The sequence below is a fragment of the Pipistrellus hanaki genome (assembly GCF_964339955.1).
Source record: "Pipistrellus hanaki genome assembly, chromosome: 1".
Classification (NCBI taxonomy): Eukaryota; Metazoa; Chordata; class Mammalia; order Chiroptera; family Vespertilionidae; genus Pipistrellus; species Pipistrellus hanaki.
In genome coordinates this window covers 22215810-22238305 of record NC_140503.1, presented here as the reverse complement: position 1 = coordinate 22238305, position 22496 = coordinate 22215810, and the positions used below count along the sequence as shown (strand labels likewise).

Below are 22496 nucleotides of genomic sequence, written 5' to 3'. Positions count from 1 at the left end.
ATAATAAATAATTTTTTTAAAGGTTGATTTAAGATTCAGAGATGAGATTGAAGATTCTGGAGAGAGAAGTTGTAGCTAATGAAACAAAATCTGAGAGCAAGTGGGAAGGGCAGATAACAAGAATGCAAATAGAGAGCTGGACAGTGTGGTTCAATTGTTTGAGCCTCATTTCAGGTACCAAGAGATGGCTCTTGGATTTCCAATGGCCCAGGTTGGGGCTCCCTCCCCAGTAGGGGGCGTGCAGGAGGCAGCCCATTTTTCTGTCATAGATGTTTCTCTTTCTTTCCTTCTCCTTTCCTCTCTCTCTAAATCAATAATTTAAAAAAATATGTATTTAAAAAGAAAAAAAAAGAAGAATGCAAATCCTAGCTCCTTTTCCAGAGAGAAGGCAACAACTGGGAGAATTTGTAATGGAGAAAGTACAAAGAAGTTGGGTGGAGGAACTGACAGAGGGCTTCAATCAATCACATCATCTACAGAGTAAGGACCAGAACCACCACCCAAGGTTTAAACAAAAATCCCAGTTTGCCTGAGGGCATTTCCTGAAAACAAGATTTATGCACTTTCTCTGAAAAACTGCTCTGGTACATGCTGTTCAGAAATGAGGACTCCTGGGACATGCAATATGCAGAGACTAGGAAGAATAAGGAGTTAAGTGGACATCTTTCTACTGAAGTCCCTAGCAATTTGATTTTTAAATTGCCCTCTAGCCCTGATCGGAGTGGCTCAGTTGGTAGGAGCATTGTCCCACGCACCAGAAAGTCTCTGGTTAATTGCTGGTCAGAGCACATGCACAGGCTATGGGTATGATCCTCCAACAGGTACGAGAGGCAACCGATCCATGTCTGTCTCACTTGATGTTTCTCTCTCCTCTTCTTCCCTTTCTAAATCAATAAAATAAAATTTTTTTAAAAAATTATAAATAAGTAAATAGTCTTCTAGCCCTGAGCATCTATCCACAGACCAAAGGGTCTGGGCTTTGATTCCAGGTCAAGGGCAGGTACCTGGTTTGCAGGCTAATCCCCCAGCCCCTGTCAGGGAGTGTGCAGAGGGGAATCAAGCCAGGAGCCAACCAAACCTGGAGGCAACCAATGGATTTGTCTCTCTTAGGTTGGTATTTCTCTTTCCCTCCCTTCCCTCCACTCTCTAAAAAAATAAAAATAAATAGATTAAAAAAATCAATGGGAAAAATATCCTCCGGTGAGGATTACAAAAACAAACAAACAAACAAACAAACAAAAATACTTAAAATAATTGCCCTCTAAATATGAAATCCCTGTTAATTTGGCAGAGATTCCGCGATTCTAGTGTGAAGCCACGCATTTCAATTAAACTACTGTTTTGCTAAGTAAAATACGCAAGTCAGAGAAAAATACATGATTTCACTTATATGTGGAGTCTAATGAACAAAATAGACTAACAAAATAGAAATAGACTCATCACGACAGAGAACAGACTGATAGCTGTCAGTGGTGAAGGGGGTTCCGGCTGGGGTTGGGACCTGGGTGAAAAGGGTGGTGGAATCAAGCAAAAAAACACACAAAAACACCCAAAAAACAAAAAGGAAATCCTGACAACCATATGGTGATTACCAGAGGAGAGGGGAAAAGAGGTGGGAAGGGGGAGGGGGGGAGCTAGAAGAGCATAAAGGGGAATAAATAGAGAAGGAAGGAGATTTTACTTGGCTTGGTGAACACACAGTACAATATACAGTTGATGCATTACAGCAGTGTTTCCCAAACTTCTCTCATGATGAGAATCACCTGGTGAAGTTGTTAAAATACAGATTCCTGGCCGAAACCAGTTTGGCTCAGTGGATAGAGCGAAGGCCTGCAGACTGAAGGGTCCCGGGTTCGATTCCGGTCAAGGGCATGTACCTTGGTTGCGGGCACATCCCCAGTAGGGGGTGTACAGGAGGCAGCTGATCGATGTTTCGAACTCTCTATCCCTCTCTCTTCCTCTCTGTAAAAAATCAATAAAATATATATTTTTAAAAAATACAGATTCCTGAATCCCAACTAAGAAGTACTAAATTAGAATTTCCTCCCAAAAATTCCAGTTTAGCACTTCTTAGTTGGGATTCAGGAATCTATATTGGGAAACACTGCATTACAGAATTGTAAAAAATAAATAAATTAAGGTACTGCTGAGCATACAGTGAACAAGAAGGCGCTGAGTGGAAGGACGGTGGGCGTGGCCAACGTGAGAGGGCTGGGGCCCCGCCCCCTTCCCACAGTGCACCGCGGCGGCGGCCACGCGCGCCCCTTCCTCACCGGCTCCGGGCTCCGAGGAGGAGGAGGAGGAGGAGGAGGAGGATTCGGCTATGGACGGGCTCCGGGCCAGCGCAGGTTTGCTGAGGCGCGGGCGGCTGAGACGCCGGCGCCAGCCGCAGTCCCTCAGCGGGTCGGTGCTGGTCCTGCCCTTGAGGCCCAGGAAAATCCGAAGGCAGCTCCGGAGAAGCGCCGCGTCCCGCATGGCGGCGCTGAGGGCCCAGTCGCTGCCCAGCGAAGACTCGGGGGACTCGCGGGCGGAATCGACCGCGGACGGTCCCCGGGACCCGCCGCCAGGAGGGGCGACGGCCACCCGGGATGCGGCCCGGCGGGAGCCGCCCTCGCGCCTGGCGGCCGCGCCCCCGCCCGCAGCCCCCGCCGCGCTGCCCGGGCCGCAGGGGGGCGGCGCCGGCGGCGGGGAGCCGGCCGGGAGCTCTCCGCTGCAGCGCGTCCTGGCCGAGCTGAACCGCATCCCCAGCAGCCGGCGGCGCGCAGCCCGCCTCTTCGAGTGGCTCATCGCGCCCATGCCGCCCGACCACTTCTACCGGCGCCTGTGGGAGCGGGAGGCCGTGCTGGTGCGGCGGCAGGACCACACCTACTACCAGGGCCTCTTCTCCACCGCCGACATCGACGCCATGCTGCGCCACGAGGACGTGCAGTTCGGGCAGCACCTGGACGCCGCGCGCTACGTGCACGGGCGGCGCGAGACCCTGAACCCGCCGGGCCGGGCCCTGCCCGCCGCCGCGTGGGCCCTGTACCAGGCCGGCTGCTCCCTGCGCCTCCTCTGCCCGCAGGCCTTCTCCGTCACCGTGTGGCAGTTTCTGTCGGTGCTCCAGGAGCAGTTTGGAAGCATGGCGGGCTCCAACGTGTACCTCACGCCCCCCAACTCGCAGGGCTTTGCTCCCCACTACGACGACATCGAGGCTTTTGTGCTGCAGCTGGAAGGAAGGAAGCTCTGGCGCGTCTACCGACCCCGGGTCCCGGCCGAGGAGCTGGCCCTGACATCCAGCCCCAACTTCACCCAGGATGACCTTGGGGAGCCGGTGCTGCAGACCGTGCTGGAGCCTGGAGATCTGCTCTATTTTCCTCGGGGCTTCATTCACCAAGCCCAATGCCAGGATGGGGTGCACTCCCTCCACCTCACCTTGTCCACGTACCAGCGCAATACCTGGGGTGACTTCCTGGAGGCCGTACTGCCTCTGGCATTGCAGGCTGCAATGGAGGAAAACGTGGAGTTCCGTAGGGGACTGCCCAGAGATTTCATGGATTACATGGGGGCCCAGCATTCGGATTCTAAGGATCCCCGAAGAACTGCTTTCATGGAGAAGGTGCGGGTCTTGGTTGCCCGCTTGGGACACTTTGCTCCAGTCGATGCTGTGGCTGACCAGCGAGCCAAAGACTTCATCCACGATTCCCTGCCTCCTGTGTTAACCGACAGGGAGAGGGCACTGAGTGTTCATGGGCTCCCCATTCGCTGGGAGGCGGGAGAGCCGGTAAACGTGGGCGCCCAGTTGACCACAGAAACAGAAGTGCACATGCTTCAAGATGGGATAGCTCGGCTGCTGGGTGAGGGAGACCATTTGTTTCTGTATTATACAGTGGAAAACTCCCGCGTTTATCACCTGGAAGAGCCCAAGTGCTTGGAGATTTTACCCCAGCAAGCTGATGCCATGGAACTCTTGCTCCGCTCCTACCCAGAGTTTGTGAGAGTGGGAGACCTGCCCTGTGACAGTGTGGAGGACCAGCTTTCCTTGGCGACCATGTTATATGATAAGGGGTTGCTGCTCACCAAGATGCCTCTTACCTGAACTAGTTATCAAACTATGATATCATAGTTTCTTGTTGATTGCTGAAAACAAGGCAGTGGTGATTGATGATTCTTTCCTACCACCACCACCTTGTTCTGGAGTGGGGGGGGGGGGGGGATTCATGTTCTTACCTTGATGACCATCATTGTGTGCTTATGTGTTTACCTTTAGGACTGCTGCAGTGTTAGGAAACTCAGATGCTTTTGTAGGAACCACCACATCTAGGCACAAAAATAAAAGCAGAAGTTGAAGGTGGAAAAAAAAGCTCTTTCTACCGAAGTAACCTCGATCCCTGTTCATTTCAGAATACTAACTTAATCATCATCCTCAGGCTTCAGTGTACTGTGTAGCACGTGCTGTCACTCTGCTTGAGACATTAGAAATTTTTATTTGGAATTGGTGTGCATCCTTAATTTGGGTTCTCATTCATCAGGTTGGGGGAGGGTTGGAGTTAGTATCCTGTTTGTTATTGTGAGTTTGTATGAATGTTAAAAGTTATTAAAGTGCCAAAGAATGTTTCCCTTTTCTAAGGCTAGATTATGTGGCATGGATAGAAGGAATGTTGGAGAGCGGGGAGGAAAATGGGGAAAATCGATAATGGCCTAGGGCCTAGGTGAAAGGTAACTCTGGTAGTTGTAGGACTGGGTCCAATTCTATAACTTTGGGGGTAATTTATTCATTTTAATCATGCTACTTGAACCCCAAACAGCACAATCATATTATAAAAATTATGATATATTATCTTCTTAAGAATATGTTTTTGCTCAGTGCTTGTTTGCATCAGTGACTGGCACTGAATCCTAGTTATGATATCATAGGCCTTAGTAAAACAGCTTGTAGTGAGCTGGCCCTGAGGGAGGCCTGGTGTTGAAGTTACTTTCCACTCTCATTTTTTTCTGGCAAGTGACTATTCTCATGTTGGTGGAAAAGAGCCTGGTGTACCAGAGAGAGCCTTGATCTTGGAACCAGAAGACCTGGGTTTGGGGTGGTGGCTGGTAGGCAGCTGGCCGAATGACCTGAGGCTGCTACTACACCTGGGCACAGATTTTGTAAGTCCGCACCTCATTTAGATTTTATCTGGAACGTTTTAGATCCTATCACCAGTTATGATGCAAAGTTGAGAACCTTATAAAGTCTTTTAAAGTTGGAAAACCATAGATGTACGTTCATGATAGCTCTCTCTCCAACCCCACTTTGCAGAGGTAACCACTATTAAAGGTTAAGCCTAAACAGCTTTTTTGGGGTGCTCTACATTCATTTTCATTTTGTTTTGTACTTGTTTTTCTTTTTTTTTTTCTTTTTTTTTTAAATAAGCTTTTTATTTTATTTTTTTTAATTTTTTATTGATTTTTTGTACAGAGAGGAAGGGAGAGAGATAGAGAGTTAGAAACATTGATGAGAGAGAGTCATCGATCAGCTGCCTCTTGCACACCCCCTACTGGGGATATGCCCGCAACCAAGGTACATGCCCTTGACCGGAATCGAACCCGGGACCTTTCAGTCCCCAAGCCGACGCTCTATCCATTGAGCCAAACCGGTTTCGGCTGTACTTGTTTTTCTAATGTCATTCCTCCTCACCCCCCCACTTTCAAATCAGTTCAAATAGAGCGCCCTCTTTCATTTTTAAAAGGGATAAAACAGACTGGTTTGGCTCAGTGGATAGAGCGTCGGCCTGCAGACTGTAAGGTCCCACGTTCAATTCCCGGTCAAGGGTATGTACGGCCACATGGTTGCGGCCACATCCCCAGTAGGGGGTGTATAGGAGGCAGCTGATTGATGTTTCTAACTCTATCCCTCTCCCTTCCTCTCTGTAAAAAAATCAATAAAATACATACTTAAGAAAAAATAAAAATAGAAGGGATAAAATAGTAAATAAAAGTGTGTGGTGGGGGGGTGTGGGTGTGCAAGGGGAGGGAAAAAAGTAACAGAAGGATGCAGAAGAAGCCCAATAAGGAAAGGAGGTAGGTAGCCTTTCCTGGCTCTCATCCTACAGGACACAACTAAGGCCCAAAACATCCAGATCCTGCCCAGCTATAGAGCTTAAGTGGTTGAATGTGGTCGACCTGTGAACCAGGAGGTCACAGTTTGATTCAGGGCACATTCCTAGCTTGCAGACTAGATCCCTAAGAGGAGGTGTGCAGGGGATAGCCAATCAATGAGTCTCATCATTGATGCTTTTACCTCTACTCCCTCTCTGAAATGAATAAAAATATCTTTTAAAAAATATAAAAACATCCAGATCCTAAAAGCATTAGACTCACTTCTGGAAAACTTACCACGAAAAGTTTCTTGAAGAAAAGTATGGAGTTTCATTGGTTTTTGCCCTTCTTTGGGTTGCAAGTAAATATGTTTTGCTTCTCCCTTTACTTTTTTTATGTCCTTCTCTATCTTGAATATTTTCTGCGTCAGCAAGTCCTTTTGGTTCAGTGTTTGAATCTAGATCAAAACAATATTGAAGAAAACAACTAGGTTACAAATCATCAAAAAGCATTAGTGATGATTATTGCTCATGCTTGTTAGTATTAGGTGGTACATAAATGCCTGAGAGCATTGTTCTTTTGTGATATTGGTGGGACATTTTTACATTTGTTAATGAAAAATTAACTTTAGCTTTTTGGGCATGATGAAGCAGTCTGCTAAGAAGTGCCTGCTTGGTGTGAGATTGGTTTTGTGAATTATATATGAAGAAAGAAACTTACATTTTTAAAATTTCACTCTATTTCTTCAACTCCTCTAACAGCTTTGAAAAATTAGAACCATCTCTTCAGCTAGAGTGTTCTTTTAGTGACAGCGTCCAGGTTAGGAAAGTTTAGAAGGAAAAAGAAAACCTAGGAGGCCAGCTCCAGACCCTATCGGCAAAAAAAAACACACACACAAAAAAACCACACACACAAAACTTGGGTTTAGGAGATGGCTAGGAGAAAAGAGGAAAGGAAGGAAACTATTTTAGAAACAACAACAAACCCTGATTTTGAGAACTACTGATAGAAATAATAGGATTTTGGTTTTATCTTTATACTAAGAGGATTTTATAATCTTATTTTGCACAGATGTTTTGTGTCTTCAAATGATGTGGTGTCTGTCTAGGATTGCAGAAAGTGCTTCCGTGATGGGGAAAGTGGTGTGTCCACATGCTTTCAGGGCAAAAAGGGTCTGAAGAATTCTTGCAAGCCCTGAATTTTCCCTTGAAAACACAGGTGCATTTATCTACCTTGTTCTTGACCCGCTGAACCATTTCTTGGTATCCTTTACCTTCTAACTTGAGTATCTTCATTGCCTGGAGAATTGACCTGCAAAATAAGAGGACTTCTTAGATTGTTTCTGCCCTTTAAGAAAGCATGGAGGTGGAAAATATAGGACTTGGAATCAGTCAAGAATCCTAAATTTCAATCCTAACGATGCATCTTGTGCTGTGCCTTATCCTCAAGTGGTATGATGTCTAACTTTTAAGGATGTTATGTAGTTTTTGAGATGATATATTTGAAGGTACTAATAAATACCATTTATTGAATGTCTTTATGACAGGTAGTGAACATTAATCACCACAAATCTGTAAGATAGACTATTGTCTGCATTTGATATAAGAAGAAGAAAAAGGGCTCGGAGAGTTTAAGTCATTTTCTTGGACTCACATAGCTTGTGCAGGGATGAGTTGATATTCAAACCCAGACTTTTTTACTTTAAAGCCTGTTGTACAGTAGTTGAATAAATTATTAAAACAACCTAGGATAGAGAATAGGTGTGTGAACTATATGAGCTTGACTTTCAATCTCACATAAAATCATTTTTTCAGTTACCCGTTTTGGTAAGTAGGTGAATGACAGGTGAGCCCATGCTTTTACAGCCATTGGGCAGCCACAAGGCTGTGTTCTGTTAACAAGGGTGGGCAGTGCAAGGGGTAGGGGAAGGAGCCAGAGGTTTAGTGCTTACTTTACAACAGCATCATGTTTTTCTAGGAGCAGCACGTCTAGGAAGGTGTTCCTGACCCGGTCCCCTTGAAGGTTGAGGGCTAGGATGCTACGGCAAGCTTCCAGACGTACACCTGCAGCCGTTTCATAGTGTACCGCCCATAGCAGGAGGTCTGTCAGCTGGGGACTCACTTGGCCAATCTGTCCCAAAGCTGCAGGGATCAGAGGGCAGCAGCGTCTTCCACTGTCACTTGAACTAATCTGGCTATATCTTAACATCAGAAATGGTCTTAATAAATGTGTAGGCAGCCACCAACTATTCGCTTTGTTTATTTCTTCCCTTATGGATGATAATCACCTTTAGAATTTTGGAGATGCGTTTGAGCAGGACATTATCTCCAAAAGATTCCTAGGAGGGGTTTCTATCCCATCCTTGTCCTTTAGGATATGAGAATACACAATCTATCATAAATAGGTAAATGTAAGGATGAGATTCGGGACATAACTCAGAAAACTAGTGTAGTCAAGGCAAGCTTTAGTTGTACGCCTGGTGACGACACTTCGTAGAGTCTAGCCCTTAACAGGCCTGTCAGCTGGCCAATCTGAAGAAAGTGGGCACGATAACTTCACAGGCACCTAGGGCTGATTCTGCTAGGTACCTGCCAAAAACTCAAGCCACGTAGAAGATCCTTAAAAAGAAACCAGGAAATGTTGAGGGCAGGGTTTTAGGTCTACAGCAGTCTTGAATGTGGTCTCACTTGTAGAGAGTCCTGTAGTTGAAATCTCCGGAGAAAGCAAGTGTATCCAACCTTGTATTCCAAGTGGACACCTACTGTCAGCCTTTTGCCTTAACAAGTTTGACATTGACCCAGACTCAGGATCCTTAACTAAAAATTTAAAAGCAAAAAAATAATCTTTTAATTTCTCAGGCAAGGAACTTCTGGGCAGGTGTGATCATCTCCTCCCCTACACTCCACCCCTTATTAGGGAAATCCTGGGGTTAATTTTTCTACCATGTGGAGAGAGATTTGAGGTGGAGGAGCTGGGGCCATTTTCTCTGTCATACCTCGAAGGGCAAAGGCCTTGATTTTCCAGTAAGGATCTTTCTGTATCAGATTCCGGAGGCATTTAAAAACCTGGGAAGGGAAAGAAAAAAGACCTGGGATGGATAAAAGGCAACGTTGCGTGGAGAAGACCAGAGCAAAAATGAACCAGAGAAAGGGACCCCTCTTGTCTGAAAAGTGACATACCTTAGTGACAAATGAGCTGGAGTCTGAAGTATTACCCTGCATACATTATATGTTAGCTGAATTATCTCATCTGTCTTTTGTTTTTCTCAGCTCCCAGATCTATATGGTGATTCAGGCTTCTTTTGAATACCTCCATCATGTTTTCCCCTAATAACGTGGGATTACAACTTCATTCACTGGAGTTGATCTTAAAGCCCATAAATAAGGTGAGAAGAAGATTCAAGGATGCCTGGGCTGGCTGGGAGCTGACTGTGGTCCTAACTGATTGATGTGGCCTGTATATCCCCTCACCTTTCCGGTTCAGATCTCTCATTCTGTGTCCCCACAGAATGGTGAGTGTACTTTGCACAGCAAGGGGAGCTCAGGGCAGTGCTCTCTTCGGGTCGATCAGGGAAGATGGCATTGTGTTTCCTTGACTCACCATTGGGTTACGGATCTGCAGGGCACCTGCTGCCAAACAGGCTGCTCGCCTAACTGCCATGAAGTCATCAGAGAAGCAGTTTAGGAAGCCTGGGAAAAGCTTGGCGGTCATGAGCTTGAGTCCACCAATCAGTGACAGGGCTTCCACACGCTCTTGGGAATTTCCTAGACTCAGCTTGATTCTGGAAAGTACAGGTGCTTTTATTTCCCCTCCTCAAGCCTTTTTTTTTTTTTTTTTTTTTTTAATGATTTTTTTACAGAGTGGAAGGGAGAGAGATAGAGAGCTAGAAGCGTCGATGAGAGAGAAACATCGACCAGCTGCCTCCTGCACACCCCCCACCGGGGATGTGCCCGCAACCAATGTACATGCCCCTGACCGGAATCGAACCTGGGACCCCTCAGTCCGCAGATGGACGCTCTACCACTGAGCCAAACCGGTTTTGGCCCCTCCTCAAGCTTTTGATGCTCCTTTCCCCCACTGCCCTCAGGATAAAATCCAACCTCTTTAGGCTCTCCATTATCCATTTCCACCCTTTCCTAATCAGCCTTTTCCCCTATTAGGTTAAGTTTCACTGGGTAGAGACTCAACTCTCTTATTTACTTGAGTCCCTATTACCTAATTTTGTTGAATGCCTAAATCAAAGAAACTTTCAAACATTCACCTCTTGCTTGCTACAGTTCTCTTTGCTGCCTTCACTGGTGCCATGCTCATTTCTACATTTGGCTCCCAAATGTCTTTCCTTCTCTCCTTTGCCTATGTAGTCTTAGCTGTCCTTCATGAAACTTGACCTTATTAGGTATTTGTGTTTCTTACCTGTATAATCAGAATCATGTCATACTTTTGAATTCTTTTAATCATCCAAAATAGTGCCTAACACCTAGTAGGCACTCAATTAATGATGCTTTCCTTAGCCACATTGTTAGTATCTATAATGACTGTTAACCTTTTATTTTTTAAAAAAAAAAAATCCTACGATGGCACCTAGTACAATGCTAAGCATACAGAGCCGCTCCCCAAAGGCTGGCTGGCTGAATTCCAGGGCCTCTGAACATTTTTTCAGAGTAGAAAAGTTTGTTTCTTCATGTTGCCTCATTTACCTGATTGTATCATGCAGCTCTTTCCCAAGATGCATTTGCCCCAGAGTTTTGGCAGCTGCTTGTCTTACTTCCTTATTCCAGTCATTCCACATCAGCTGGATCAACTTATGTTTCATATCCTATAAATAGGTGTGATGATTAGCTACTATCTATTGAATATCAGTTTTGTACTTGACATGTGCTTAGAGATTTTATCCATCACTTAATCTTCTCAAACAATCCAATAAAGCAGATATTACCATTGACAGATGACAGAATGCAGGCTTAGATGTACTTGCCCAGTGTTAACAAGTTGAGTGCTAGAGCCAGGACTCAGATCCAGGTCTGTTTGCCAACCACTGACCTAGACTCTCGATTCCAATAATTACAGACTATTGTTGTTCCTTGTGATTAAGCCCCTATGCCAGTGGTCGGCAAACTCATTAGTCAACAGAGCGGCAAACCTCGGCTTGGGAGCCGCAGTTTGCTGACCACTGTACCTAGACAAACCAGAATAGTTGATGCTTCTGTATATTGATACTTCTCTCAGAGGGGAAGGGACAAAGATTATTACAGTTGTAGTTGATTTTGTGAATTTGCCTGAGCTATTCTCCCTGATAGAAACATCTGTTTTTCACCCCTACCTGGTACCTGATGTTTTTTCTACTCTGCTTTTCTGATTTAGCTCAAAAGGCATCTCTTCAGTGAACGCTCTGTAAGCATATGGCAAAACCCCATACTATCTTAAAACTGATTCTGTTAGAGCTATTTATAACCAAGTGAAGACGTTGTCTTTGCATGCCCAGTGCTCGCATGTGGGATGTGGTCAGAATCTGCTCGCTTACTGAATGGGTGAACTGAAGGGCATACGACCTTCCTTCATTCCAGCAACCTGATGTAAAGTCCTCATCTTTACCCTGCCCCTGCTTGCTCTGCATGTCTTTTTACTTTTAATCCTGAGTGATTTGTCTCTCAAATCAATAAAAAGATATATTTTTTAAAAGAACCAATGAATGCATAAATAAGTGGAACAATAAATTGGCTCTCTTTCTGCCTACCTTCCTCTCTCTAAAATTAATAATAAATAAATCTATATATATAAAAGCCTAAGCAACTGTTATGACCGGTTCACTGAACAAACAGTGGACTGGTCGCTATGACACACACTGACCACCAGGGAGTAGACACTAAACACAGGAGCTGCCTCCTTGTGGTGATTGTGCTCCCAGAGCCAGCCTTCTGTGGACCCTCCCCCTGGCCTGCTGGCCCCGATGGTCCCAATCACTGGCCAGGCCAAGCTACCCCACCTGTGCATGAATTCATGTACCAGGCCACTAGTAAGTAAGTAAACAAATAAATAAATGATAGCTATGTGAGGACAGAGATCTATTTGGTAAGAATGGGATACTAGATAGCAGCAAAAGGTGGAAGGTTCTCTAGCATAGACTTTCTGTCCTGGAAACAGAAAGAGGAGACTTACCAAACAGACATTTCCACTAACTCGTGAAAGAGTCCGGCAGGCCACAACCCGATCCTTCCATTGATGGCTATTCAGCTCCACAGCAAGCATGGTGTGTATCAGGGTCTGAGGAAATGAAAGACTTGCATGGGTGCTCATGATCATCTTTACAGGTCCTAGAGCCTTGAAGAATTTCCACCCTAACATGGCATCCAGCATGTCACAAATACATCCCTAGCAAAGAAGAGGTTATAAAATGTGGAGCGTTCTTTCAACCTTTTTCATCTCATGGCACATGTAAACTAATTACTAAAGTTCTGTAGCACACCAAGAATACATTTTTTGCCGATCTGACAAAAAAAAAATAGGTATAATTTTGATTCATTCACATTGGACAACTGTTGTTGTGTTGGCAATAGTCCTTTTTTTCTTTGACAATCTAAGCGGTCCAGGCCAGGTGGCTCAGTCAATTGGAGTGTCATCCTAAACACCAAAAGGTTGCAGGTTCAAGTTTTATTCCCAGTCGGAGCACATACAGGAGCAACTGATCAATGTTTCCTCTCTCACACTGATGTTTCCTTCTCTCTCTCACTCTCTTCATCACTCCCTCCTTCCCTCTCTCTAAAATCAATAAAAAACAATAAATAAATAAATAAATAAATAAATAAATAAATAAAAGTAAGTGGAAAACAGCAAAAAAATAAAAAATAAAAAAATAAAAATAAAATCAATAAAAAACATATTCTTGGGTGAGGATTTTTAAAATAACAAAATAGCTCTGGCCAGGGTGGCTCAGTTGGTTGGGCTTCATCCCATGCACCAAACGGTTGCTGGTTCAATTCCCAGTCAGGGCATATGCTTGGGTTTCAGTCTCCATCTGCAGTAGGGGGAGTGGAGGAGGCAGCTGATCGATGTTTCCTCTCACATCAATGTTTCTCTCCCTCTTCCTCTCTCTAAAAATCAATAAACAATCTTAAAGTAATAAAAATTCTTGGCACACCAGTTGAAAATCACTGATCTAGCCGAGACCGGTTTGGCTCAATGGATAGAGCGTCGGCTTGGGGACTGAAGGGTCCCGGGTTCGATTCCGGTCAAGGGCATGTACCTTGGTTGCGGGCATATCCCCAGTAGGGGGTGTGCAAGAGGCAGCTGATCTACGACTCTCTCTCATCGATGTTTCTAACTCTCTATCTCTCTCCCTTACTCTCTGTACAAAATCAATAAAATATATATATATAAAAAAAAGAAAAAAAAAAGAAAATCACTGATCTAAGCCAACTGACATCTGGGATTATGAATCAGGAAACAAAATACAGATTTTTGTCATCTGAACAGAAAACTGGGGCTTGCTTTCTTAGATGTTTCGGAGAGAGAGATGGGAACATGTTCCACATATTCACGCACTCACTGGTTGGTCCCTGTTTGTGCCCTGACCAGGGATCAAACCCACAACTTTGGCGTATGGAACGATGTTCCAACCAACTGAGCTACCAGGCCTCGGCATTCCTCTTCCTGACTTTAACTACCTTTACTCCTAAAATGATTTGTATGTGCCTCAATCTTTGTGTTTCATGTTTCTGCTGAAAGTAAGCAATTCTAGATCTGTGTGGTTTCAAGGGTAAATTTATGGCAAAATTCTACATGTTACAACTCTTGTGGCATACACAGAAACCATCTGCAGTCTACTTTTTCACCTTTCTCTAGTGGTCAGCAAACTCATTAGTTAGCAGAGCCAAATATCAACAGTACAGCTATTGAAATTTCTTTTGAGAGCCAAATTTTTTTAACTTAAACTTCTTCTAACACCACGTCTTCAAAATAGACTTGCCCAGGCCGTGGTATTTTGTGGAAGAGCCACACTCAAGGGGCCAAAGAGCCGCATGTGGCTCGCGAGCTGCAGTTTGCCGACCACGGCGCTAAGCTGTCATCACTTTTCCTTGTATACACCTCTACACCCCAGTTCAACCACTCCAAGCCTGGTTTTACCTATGCTTGAGATCTCCCTACCCAACCACACCTGCATTTTCAATTCTTTACATGCACTGAGACCCAGCTGTTCCCAAACTTGGTTTCTTTTTCTGACCTTGTAATGCATACGTACCATCTTCCCACTGAGATGACTCAGGAGCAGGCAAGCCTGGTGCTCAGTGTCCTCATTCTTCTTGTTAAACAGCTGATAGAGGATCCTCTTAATCACAGGGTAAATGTCCACACCCTCCAGAGCCAAGCACTGAGCTGCAGCCCAGCTGTCCACGTTATTACCTGCCACAGTGGGGTGAACAGAGTCCAGAAAGGTTCTGACTACCCTGCACCCAGATATGTTACCTGCCTCATATCTCACTCCCCTGTGCCCCCTCTCAGTCTAGAAATCCAATTCCATATTTAAACCATATTAAATGGATCATATCAAGGTTTTAAATATAGACTGAAAAATCTTTTTTTTAAAATATATATTTTATTGATTATTTATTTATTTATTTATTTACAGAGAGAAAGGGAGAGGGATAAAGAACTAGACACATTGATGAGAGAGAAACATTAATCAGCTGCCTCCTGCCACCCCTTTCTGGAGATGTGCCCGCAACCTCAATACATGCCCTTGACTGGAATCGAACCTGGGACCCTTCAGTCCACAGGCCGATGCTCTATCCACTGAGCCAAACCGGTCAGGGCTAGACTGAAAAATCTTTTATATATATATATATATATATATATATATATATATATATATATATATATATAATTGATTTTGTACAGAGAGGAAGGAAGAGAGATAGAGAGTTAGAAACATCGATGAGAGAGAGTCATCGATCAGCTGCTTCTTGCACACCCCCTAGTGGGGATATGCCCGCAACCAAAGTACATGCCCTTCACTGGAATCGAACCCGGGACCTTTCAATCCCCAAGCCGACGCTCTATCCATTGAGCCAAACCGGTTTCGGCAAGACTGAAAAATCTTAACCTCAAAAGTTAAGTTTTCCCCAGCTGCAATGAATTTCAAGTTCTAAGGTACTGCCTCCTCTACCACTCCTACTTTTCTACAGATGAAGGTTTCTGTTACGTAGTAGAGATCTCTTCCCTGTATTACTACTTTTTGCTGTATTACTACTCCACGATGCATGTGGACAATACCTATAAGTTAATGTGCACAAATGGAAGCATGATGTGTTCAAGTGATTTTTAATTTTCAGAAGGTATTCTTAAATATTGTTACATCACATTTTCAATTAAAACAAAATCCAGTTGTGTGAAAGGGCATGGTTTCTGGTCAAACGCATCTATGAAACACCACTAGGTGGCAGTGTACCTACTTTGTCAAAGTACCTAGGAAGAACTACGTTTTCTATGTTCTAAGACGAACTGAAATCCAATACAGTAGCCATCACAGACATGACAGTGGAGAGGACAAATGGAGTAGCTCTAATGGTAAGATATCTCTTCTCTTTACCCCATATTCCCAGGTCAGAAGAAACAGAGAGTTCCTCACCTTTCATAAGGGCAGTATGCATGATCTCCCGGGCAAGGGGATTATGTGACTGTATGGCATATTGGCACACTGCTGCCGCCATCTGCACATTGAAATTCTGGTCACCAAGAGCAGCCTCCAGAGGCGGGAGTAGGACCTCTGGCAAGTCCTGGATTGATGGGGCTTCCACAGTCTTCTTGTCTGTGATCAAAAGAGAGTGCTAGCCCCTTTGCATTTCTCTGAAACACAGCTTCCTTCCCAGAGCCACATACCCGTTGCAGGTAATACAATTAGAGGTTAGCTGGGCCCCTACAATGGGCAGGATTTTATGACTCACTTCTGTGCTGGGTATGCCAGTTCCACCCTTTATCATCTGGCCTGGAAGAAGCTATATTCAAGCCAAAGAAGAATGTTTCCAGCTAGGCTATGGTCACTTGCCATTAGTTTTAGTGATAAAAATCAACCTGTTTACCCTATATATTTTTGTGTTTTTACATTACATTTTGTACTTTCATATTATTTTTAATAATAATAATAGCAATTACATTTAGGTAGTGCTTTGCCATCTATATGGTGTTTTCTATTCATCTCATTCGTTCTTCCAACCTTTATTGAAGTGGACAAGGCAGAATTTACGGCAGATCTGAAATATGTGTATGTTTAACAAACAGACTCACAAAACTATTATAAGTCACATAGTGCCAGACTTCCCAAGGGTATAGGATGGGAGCTCAGTGTGCCAACAGTGTGCCAGAGTCTGTGAGGTGGTTTGTATAGCATTCCACGGATCCCTCTGGAGACACCTCAGGTCTATGGTCTTACGTTTCACTGGAGTATCTCTTATAACAACTCTGTAGATACAGTCTTGGGGTCCCTAAAGGGCAGGGGTCCTCAAACTTTTTAAAGTGGGGGCCAGATCACGGTCCCTCAGAGAGCTGGAGGGCCGGACTATATGAACTACTAATCCCTACTGTAACACCTTGGCTGCGCTCACTGCCCAAAAAACCTGGCGGGCAGGATCAGACTCCCCTGGGGGCTGCATGTGGCCCGCGGGCCGTAGTTTGAAGACCCCTGCAAGGGAATGCTGTTATATAAGCCCCAGCATTCATGGAAACCTAAAGAATGGTGCCCCTTGACAGATTTACATTTCATTTATAGTTCTTCCCAGTCCAAATGTAACTAATCAGTCAGGGTTCATTTCTATCATAAGCAACATTGCCTATAAAGATAGTTCCTGTCCTTATCAGGTTAGCAGAGTGACAGGTATGCATTTAATTAAAACTCAAATTCTCAAGTATAAGGGGAAGGATTTTATTAACCTTTTGTTCACAACTACCCTCACTTTATAGATAAGGAATTTGAAACTCGGAAAAGCTGGACCTGTGACTAAGGTTTTAGGACTTCTAATCTGTCCTTTGTACTACCGCTACAATCCGGTATGCCAACTGTTAAGAATGACCTAGATGGAAAATACATAGTTCAGGGGAATACTGTTTCCCCAAAAATAAGACATCCTTCGAAAATAAGACCTAGCGCATGGAAAGATAAGACATCCCCTGAAAATAAGACCTAGCGCAACTTTGGGAGAAAAAATTAATATAAGACACTGTCTTATTTTCGGGGAAACGGTAGAAACAACGGGTTATTTCAAGAAATAATGAGAAGATCATTTTCTTTGGGAAGGTGTGGGGAGGAAACAAAAACAAAATCTGGACACCTAGGACACGTGAAAGGGATCACATGAAAGGCATAGTTCTGGCGGGAGATAAAGATGTTTGTATGGCCGAAACCGGTTTGGCTCAATGGATAGAGCGTCAGCTTGGGAACTGAAGGGTCCCGGGTTCGATTCCGGTCAAGGGCATGTACCTTGGTTGCGGGCACATCCCCAGTAGGGGGTGTGCAAGAGGCAGCTGATCGATGACTCTCTCTCATCGATGTTTCTAACTATCTCTCTCCCTTCCTCTCTGTACAAAATCAATAAAAATATATTAAAAAAAAAAAAAAAAAAAAAGATGTTTGTATGGCCGAAACCAGTTTGGCTTAGTGGATAGAGCATTGGCCTGCGGACTGAAAAGTCCCAGGTTCGATTCCGGTCAAGGGCATGTACCTTGGTTGCGGACACACCCCCAGTGTGGGGTGTGCAGGAGGCAGCTGATCGATGTTTCTAACTATCCTTCTCCCTTCCTCTCTGAAAAATCAATAAAATACATATTTTTAAAAAGATGTTTGTATGTATGTGGAAAATTTGGGGATAAGATTATGATATATGTTGCTGTTTATTGAAGGTTTTCTCTATGTGACAGGCACTGAGAATATACCATCCCATTTAATACCCAAGGAAATAAGCAATTATAATAAAAAATGTATGTGTGTGGACACATGACTAGCAGGGACACCAAACCAAGTCTGGGTGATGGGGCAGGGAAGACTCCTCAGAGGAGGTGACACCTTAGCTGAAAGTTGAAGGGCAAGTATAGAAATTAATCAGATGAAGAGAGAAGAGCCTTCCAGGAGAGGAAGCAAGAAATTTGAAGAAAGAAAAAAAAAATCCATATCTGGAACTCAATAGACAGGATATAAATGGAATGAAACTTTAAAAACCTGGCAGTTTTGTAGAGCCAAAATAGTCCCTGCCCTGAAAGAGTCCCTTGCCTGCTAGTGATAGCAGAAAAGCACACAGACAAATTATGACAGATACATATTAGGACTGGAATGATATTAGGATGCTAACCTGCAGCAGAGAAGAAAAAGTGTCAGCCCAGGCTTCGCATAAAAGGTGATATCTGAGAGGGGACTTGAGGGACCAGTGTCCATTGGTTTTATGTCCTTTCAATGGCATTTATAAACTGAGTGGTCAGATTATGATGATCTCTGAACACATAATAATCTGGCCACTCAGTGTATATATATTAGAGGCCCGGTGCATGAATTCCTGCATGGGTGGGGTCCGGCCAGCCTGGCCACAGGGAGGGGTCATGGGCAGTTGGCCAGCCTGCCTGCTGGTTGAACTCCTGGTCGAGGGGACAATTTGCATATTAGCCTTTTATTATATAGGACAGACACTGTATGGTCACTGGAGTGAGTATCTCTTATAACAACCATCATAATCTGGCCACTCAGTGTAGTTTCCAACGTTGGGTCCTGTGTCTTGTTAAACCTGTTTTGGAAAGAAAACTGAAGAGGATTTTCGCACTTAAAACATGCCGTTACCATCCTAACGACTTCCAGGAAAACGAGGCGGCACGTTCGAACTGGCAGAAAGGGGGAGATGACGCTTCGCTTCACGCCACTGTGGCTTACAAAGGGTTCCGCGGGCGCATCTGCTTCCGGAGAGCAGGGGAAACCCGCAGACCGTGTCCGCGAGCAGTCCCGCGGCTCTCACCTGGGTCCTCCTGCGCCCTGGCAATCCGGGGCCGTTCTAAAGCTGCCGTGGCACACGTGGCGATGGCTTGGATCCGAATGTCATCGTGCATGTCCACCAAGCTCCGCAGCAGACCCTCTATCGTCTTGTGGCGCCACTCGATGACTGTGACACAGGGAGGGGAATGAGAAGAGAACCACCTGGCCAGGGTTAGACGCTGGACTGCTGCAGGCAGGTGACAAGAAGCCCTCTCCCCCCTCGCTCTTTCCCCCTCCCCCAGGACAATTCAAGCAAAACACTAGCGCAGAAAAATAAAGGGCCTCAGAGATGGGATCCTTAGGGAAGTTATTTCTCTGAGGATCCATATACTCTCTGGTTCAGTCCCAAACACCTTCCCCCCACCCCCAATCTCATCCTATAGCCTGTCTCTCTCTGCTTAAACAGCTTCGTTGTTAACCGTCTGGAAAATAAAAGGGGCCATAAAACATGGCGGTTAAGGGCACTTTGTTATCAGACATACCTGTTTTGGAATCACAGTTATTAGCTGTGTGACCTTGGATACATTACGTAACCTGTCTGAGCCTGAGATTTTCCATCTGTGAAATGGGAATGATACTGGGATCTACCACGTTGAGTGGCTGAATAGTACCTGAGTTAACTAGACAACGTTGAGCAAAATGCCTGGCATGGAATCATGAGGTTTCCTTTCAAGGTCATTCTCATGTGATCGCTAACAGCTCTCTTTGTGGGTATCAAGCTTTGATCTCAGTGCTCCCCCCCATTTGTGGTTGCTCCCTGATAAGTGGCTTTTACTTAGCATCTCTTTTTCAACTCTTTTACGCTTATCTGATCCGGTTTATGAAATGGGCCACCTCTCTTCTTCCTGCCCTAGCTAAATTAGTTTCTCAGGTTCTGAAAGACAGCAGCCCTTGCGTCCTCAGATCTTATAGCTTTCAACAGTCCTTGCTAGGCGCTGCTCTGCCCCAGGCACTCAGACGTCTGCTCCCATATCTCTGAGGGCAAAGTAGATATAGGATAACCCCAACTCCAAGAATGAGTTTTGGAGGAGGTGGTTTATACCACAGACAACTACCGTGCGAATAAAATAGCTATAAGCGTTTCTTGGGGGTTTTTGATCACTACATTTCCATTTCTTGGACAGGGATGGATTTTCAAAGACTGAGGAGCACTAGTCCAAGGTGAGAGCCTCCTCCCCAACAAATGCATACTGACACCTCTTCATGTCCCCGCCCCGCCCCCGGCCGTCCACTCACTCAGAGCCCAGGCCGCCCTCCATTCCTGCAGCATCCTCAGCAGGACCAGCAGTTTCCAGGGCACATCCTCCTTCAGGAAGTCCGCCTGCACCTTCATTTTCTTGGTCTTACTGGTCACGTCCTCACCCCCCTGCATCAGCAGATCCTTGGCCGGGGTGGGCAAAGCGGCCCAGCGCGGGGCTCCTTTCACGGGCCTACAAGCTGTGCGGGGTGCCAGTGTGAGGTGCTGCCCTCGGCCCTGTGTTCCAGCAGCATCTCACTCCTACTCCTGACTGAGACCAAGGCAAAACAATATCCTCAAGAGCAAACGTCCTTGTGGTTAGATAAAGGGAACTGAGTGCAAATCCCACAGGGAGCTGTGACTGCAGACGTGAGAAAGCCACGCTGGTGGGGGAGGAAAGCTGAGCTATTTACAAACCTTTCTGTAAGTCTAATAAATCTTTAGGCACATACATATGTTTATAATAGAAGCCCAGAGCACAAAATTGCAGGGCCCTGTCTACCTGTGCATTCCCGCCCACCCGCAGCGATTACAGCCCTGCCAACCCGCCTGTGCCTCGCTGTGCGCAGCTCCGCCCACCTGCACGCTCCTCGCCGCCCACCCACCCACCCACGCCGGTCTTTGGTCGTTATGGCATTAGGGCCACTGGGATTTTATAATTATAGATATAAAAGGCTTTGCTCCTAAAATTCGATATTTGATATATTACAATTTAGAGTACAATGGGCCATTAATTCCTAGTTTAAGTGTTCTTTTTTAAAAAATGTTTTTTATTGATTTTTTACAGAGAGGAAGGGAGAGAGAGAGAGAGTTAGAAACATCGATGAGAGAGAATCATCGATCAGCTGTCTCTTGCACACCCCCTACCGGGGATGTGCTCACAACCAAGGTACATGCCCTTGACTGGAATCAAACTTGGGACCTTCCAGTCCGCAGGCTGATGCTCGATCCACTGAGCCAAACCAGTTTTGGCTAAGTGTTCTTTTAATGCTTTTAATTTGGGAGTAAGAATGGTCCTGCAAGCTGCTACACTTTAAAGATTTTAGCATCTCAGAATTTTTCCTAATTATGACAAATAACAGTTGGAACTTTGAGAACAGAAGAAAATCCTATATAATAAAAGGCTAATATGCACATTGACCAAATGGTGGAATAACCAGTTGCTATGATGTGCACTGACCACCGGGGGGCAGGCGCTCAATGCAGGCACTGCTCAGCCAGAAGCCAGGCTCACAACTGGCGAGGGCAGTAGTGGTGGCAGGAGCCTCTCCCACTTCCTTGGCAGTGCTAAGGATGTCCGACTGACGGCTTAGGCCTGCCCCCCAGTAGTCGGACATCCCCCAAGGGCTCCCGGACTGAGAGAGGGCCCAAGCTGGACTCAGGGATATCCCCCTCCCGCCCTGAGTGCATGAATTTTGTGCACCGGGCCTCTAGTATTATATAAGTATAGCTGATATATAAAAATAGTTATAGCTGTTATATTTTTCTAGACTTTACGTGATCCATGATATGAGATTCAGAAAGCGTCTTTCTCAGAGGAGTAGTTGTGTAGAGAAGGCAAAACAGATAAAAACATTTCTGGCCCAGCCAACATAGCTCAGTGGTTGAGCATCAACCTATGAACCAAGAAATCACGGTTTGATTCCAAGTCAGAGCACATATCTGGATTGCAGGCTCGATCCCCAGTCAGGGTGTGCAGGTGGCAGCCAACCAATGATTCTCTCTCATTATTGATGTTTCTATCTCTCCCTCTCCCTTTCTCTCTGAAATCAATAAAAATATATTTTAAAAGGAAAACAAAACCTTTCCAGACTACTAATTTCATTATTTGCCACATTGCTTCTCAGTTTCATGTTCTAACCTGTCACTGTCAGCAGTTTCTGTTTTTCCAGAGTTCATTCCAACTCCAACGTGTTTAGATGTGCTCTGAATCAATTCTTTTCTTTGAGTAAGGAGGGCAATGCCACTTCTTTCTTCTAACGTAAAAAGAGACCTGTGAGACTCCAGGGCAGTTTAGCTCAGATGCTCGTATAGGCCATACCCTAAAAATGGCGCTCACCCAGCTGATCACGCTGGGGGAACTCAGTCACCCTGAGTTCAGGGCTTCCTTCCTCTGCAGTGTAGGGTGTGCTCAGCCAGAAGCCACAGAACCAGCTCCAGACAGGTCAGCTCCCAGGGAATAGATCCTTCGCCACATGACAT

General features: G+C 45.2%; 2 protein-coding genes across 3 annotated transcripts in view; one reads left to right on the top strand and one right to left on the bottom strand.

The window, feature by feature from the left end:
- Positions 1–22496, bottom strand: part of HEATR4 (HEAT repeat containing 4) — a 65931-nt gene that overhangs the window by 11346 nt on the left and 32089 nt on the right. For both annotated transcript variants that reach the window (XM_084892655.1, XM_084892654.1), the window contains exons 5-16: positions 20294–20494; positions 19041–19184; positions 15680–15859; positions 14294–14454; positions 12214–12318; positions 10755–10873; positions 9658–9838; positions 9053–9122; positions 8009–8198; positions 7290–7368; positions 6355–6514; positions 4244–4299 (exon numbers count right to left, since the gene is read on the bottom strand). In XM_084892655.1, coding sequence (XP_084748781.1) covers positions 4244–4299; positions 6355–6514; positions 7290–7368; positions 8009–8198; positions 9053–9122; positions 9658–9838; positions 10755–10873; positions 12214–12318; positions 14294–14454; positions 15680–15859; positions 19041–19184; positions 20294–20494 — 1646 coding nt within the window. The remainder of the gene's footprint in view (positions 1–4243; positions 4300–6354; positions 6515–7289; positions 7369–8008; positions 8199–9052; positions 9123–9657; positions 9839–10754; positions 10874–12213; positions 12319–14293; positions 14455–15679; positions 15860–19040; positions 19185–20293; positions 20495–22496) is intronic.
- RIOX1 (ribosomal oxygenase 1) lies at positions 2247–4602 on the top strand. The gene has a single exon (XM_084892966.1). It carries the CDS (start codon positions 2324–2326, stop codon positions 4076–4078), a length of 1755 nt encoding a protein of 584 aa, XP_084749092.1. The 5' UTR covers positions 2247–2323; the 3' UTR covers positions 4079–4602.